The sequence below is a fragment of the Arachis ipaensis genome, chromosome B9 (assembly GCF_059453495.1).
Source record: "Arachis ipaensis isolate K30076 ecotype BB chromosome B9, ASM5945349v1, whole genome shotgun sequence".
NCBI classification, from domain to species: Eukaryota; Viridiplantae; Streptophyta; class Magnoliopsida; order Fabales; family Fabaceae; genus Arachis; species Arachis ipaensis.
Genome location: NC_142444.1, coordinates 49021735 through 49025778, shown reverse-complemented (window position 1 = coordinate 49025778; position 4044 = coordinate 49021735). Strand labels below are relative to the sequence as shown.

The following is a 4044-nucleotide window of genomic DNA, read 5'->3' as shown; positions in this document are numbered from 1 at the left end:
ATGAAGTGAGATGCCAAAACTATTCAAGAGGCAAAGAGCTATAAGTCCCGCTCATATGATTGTAGCTATGTTTCATTGATAGTTTGAAATTTATAGTATATTCTCTTCTTTTTATCCTATTTGATTTTCAGTTGCTTGGGGACAAGCAACAATTTAAGTTTGGTGTTGTGATGAGCGGATAATTTATACGCTTTTTGACATTGTTTTTAGTATGTTTTTAGTAGGATCTAGTTACTTTTAGGGATGTTTTCATTAGTTTTATGTTAAATTCACATTTCTGGACTTTACTATGAGTTTGTGTGTTTTTCTGTGATTTCAGATATTTTCTGGCTGAAATTGAGGGACTTGAGCAGAAATCAGATTCAGAGGTTGAAAAAGGACTGCTGATGCTGTTGGATTCTGACCTCCCTGCACTCAAAGTGGATTTTCTGGAGCTACAGAACTTGAAATGGCGCGCTTCCAATTGCGTTGGAAATTAGACCTCCAGGACTTTCCAGAAATATATAATAGTCCATACTTTGGCCAAGAATAGACGACGTAAACTGGTGTTCAACGCCAGCTTTCTACCCAAACCTGCCGTCCAGCGCCAAAAAAGGAGCCAAAACCAGAGTTGAACGCCCAAACTGGCACAAAAGCTGGCGTTCAACTCCAAGAAGGACCTCTACACGTGAAACACTTAAGCGCAGCCCAAGCACACACCAAGTGGGCCCCGGAAGTGGATTTATACATCAATTACTTACTCATGTAAACCCTAGTAGCTAGTTTATTATAAATAGGACCTCTTACTATTGTATTTGACATCTTTGGATTACCTTATGATCCTTTGATCACGTTTTAGGGGGCTGGCCATCTCGGCCATGCCTGGACCTTCACTTATGTATTTTTAACGGTAGAGTTTCTACACTCCATAGATTAAGGTGTGGAGCTCTGCTGTTCCTCAAAGATTAATGCAAAGTACTACTGTTTTCTATTCAATTCATCTTATTTCGCTTCTAAGATATCCATTCGCACCCAAGAACGTGATGAAGGTGATGATTATGTGTGACGCTCATCATCATTCTCCCTTATGAACACGTGCCTGACAAACACTTCCGTTCTACATGAAATAAGCTAGAATGAATATCTCTTAGATCTCTTAACCAGAATCTTCGTGGCGTAAGCTAGAATGATGGCGGCATTCAAGAGAATCCGGAAGGTCTAAACCTTGTCTGTGGTATTCCGAGTAGGATTCAATGATTGAATGACTGTGACGAGCTCCTAACTCGCGATTGCAGGGCGTTAGTGACAGACGCAAAAGGATAGTAAAACCTATTCCAGCATGATCGAGAACCAACAGATGAATAGCCGTGCCGTGACAGGGTGCGTGAGCATATTATTCACTGAGAGGATAAGATGAAGCCATTGACAAGGGTGATGCCTCCAGACGATTAGCCGTGCCGTGACAGGGCATTGGATCATTTTCCTGAGAGATGACCGAAAGTAGCCATTGACAGTGGTGATGTATCACATAAAGCCAGCCATGGAAAGGAGTAAGACTAATTGGATGAAGATAGCAGGAAAGCAGAGGTTCAGAGGAACAAAAAGCATCTCCATTCGCTTATCTGAAATTCCTACCAATGATTTACATAAGTACCTCTATCCCTATTCTATTATTTATTATTCGAAAAATCCATAATTATTTTATATCTGCCTGACTGAGATTTACAAGGTGACCATAGCTTGCTTCATACCAACAATCTCCGTGGGATTCGACCCTTACTCACGTAAGGTATTATTTGGACGACCCAGTGCACTTGCTGGTTAGTTGTATCGAAGTTGTGACAAATTATGAATGTGTAATCACGATTACGCGTACCAAGTTGCTCACGTGCCAGGAATAGTTTGAGCTTGGACATCACAATTTCGTGCACCAGGCTCCCTTACTCTTCACCACCAATGGGTCAACAACGTAGTCATCGTCTAAGTTACCATTGCATGGATTTTCACCTTGCTTTTGAAGTTTTGTAATTGTGTTGACAACAACATTGATTGCTTCGACAAAATCAATTGAGTTCTTACATGCAACATCCATCAACCTAGAACACTCAGCACCCAACACACCCAAACGACACTTTAGTACCTTATCAGAATCACTTGGATCATCGACGTTTGACTTCATGAAGTCACTCTTGGCATTCTTCGTCCAACGCTTGCACACTAAGCGTTCTGGAATAACTTCAACGTGTTGGTGCTTTAGGCAGGCGATTATGTGCATGCAGGGAATCCCTCTATTTTCGAACCACAGACACTTGCAACGAAGCATCCCCCTAACTCTGTCAAACTCAACCACATGATCAATCTCTGGCACTCCAAAAATGTTACACTTGAAGTATAGTTTTCCACCATCCTGAATTATCAACTCTGTATTCATTGCACAAGCACCCTCAGTTTCCTTCCTGACCTCCCGGAACATGTTACGAGTGAAAGTCTTTGCAGTAAAATCTTCAAGTGCCGGCAAAGAAGTCACAAGTACTGGATCAGTATATTTACTATTGAACTCTGTGACTCTTTCATTGTTCCTGTAATGGCTAACCACGGTCTCCATGTTATTGATGAATTCAAGAAGGGTATCTTTCTTTCTCACATATGCTTTTATTAGAAAGTTAATCCCTTCACACTAGGATGTTGTCCTGGTTCGCCAAAAAAATTGGTCCCTCAAATATGCAAGAGCCCATAGATTCCTCAACTCATAGGTTTGGATGACCCAATAGTTGCTTGATAAGTTATACTTGGCCACCATGTCTTCCCACATGACCTGAAACTCTTCAACACTCACATTGGCATAAATCAATTTCTTGAAGTCATTTAAAAATCCATTGTTCTTAACCTTCTCGCATGCATTCCTATGTAAGTGCCATGCACATAGTCGATGTGTTGCATAAGGAAAGACCTGTTTAATTGCTTCTCTCATTGAAAGATCTTCGTCGGTGACAACTGCCGTAGGGTGTTTACTCCCCATTCCTTCCAAAAAAATTTCCAAGAGCCACATTATGAACCAATATCCTCATTAACAAGAAGACCACAACCAAATATGATGGTCTGCCCATGATTATTGTTACCAGAAAATATCACAAGTGGTTTATTGTAGACATTCCTATTGTAAGTCGAATCAAATGTCAAGACATCCCCAAAGCACTCATAATCAATACGGCTAGTCCCATCAGCCTAGAACAAATTTTCCAATCGATTCTCATTACTTAATGTGTACTTGCCAAAGAAATAAGAATCATTCCCAGCTTTACCTCTCAGGTAGCTTATTGTAGCATTTGCATCACCACCCTTCACCTTTTCCTTCCTATGTTGAGTAATGAGGTTGTACATATCTTTTTGGTTGAATGACAAGTTTGCATATCCACCTTTTTGAGCAGCCAAGTATCTCAAGATGTGACAGGTCCTGATGCCTATGTCGTGCAAATTCTTTGCCTGAGCTTTATCCGATACACTGAATGTGCGATACTCAGGCATCATGCTAACATCGAGTGGATCAACTAATTCATGAGAGTGCTCTTCGTAGAACGAAACAACCTTCCATTTCTGAATTTTTGTATCTAGTCTTGCACGAATTCTCGCCCGACAACAACTTCGAGTTAGGGGTCGGTAGTCCCTGATTCTTTCGTCCTTTTCAACCTATTCCTTTCTTGAGCCCGCTCGATTGCAAACAATTTGGCGCATAATTACGGAACCATCGCTATTGCGTCTAACTTCATCCAATCTCACAGCGAAATCGTGCATCATTGCATAAGTCTTGTAGAATCGATAAACAGCTTCCTCATCTGTAAACTGAAGTTTCATGATATCTTCTCATGACAGCTCTACTATTCTCTTATTTTGAGGTCTATCTTCATCAGCCTCTGAATCGTCGTCTAAAAAATCTAGATCGTCTCCTCTTAGGAACTCCTCATCGGAGTCTGTTCCAAAAAAATTGCTATCCGACGGTTCCATCTCCCAAAAACGAACATACACCTACAATTTATAAAAAAAACAAACACATCACCATACAATTAA

At 40.7% G+C, this 4044-nt stretch overlaps 1 protein-coding gene across 1 annotated transcript; it reads right to left on the bottom strand.

Moving 5' to 3' along the window:
- Nucleotides 1-3027: 3027 nt before the first annotated feature.
- Nucleotides 3028-3831, bottom strand: LOC107615484 (protein FAR1-RELATED SEQUENCE 5-like). The gene is made up of 3 exons (XM_016317543.1): nucleotides 3718-3831; nucleotides 3325-3564; nucleotides 3028-3204 (listed from the first exon to the last, which is right to left on the bottom strand). Exons 1-3 carry the CDS (start codon nucleotides 3829-3831, stop codon nucleotides 3028-3030), a joined length of 531 nt encoding a protein of 176 aa, XP_016173029.1.
- Between the last annotated feature and the right edge of the window lie 213 nt (nucleotides 3832-4044).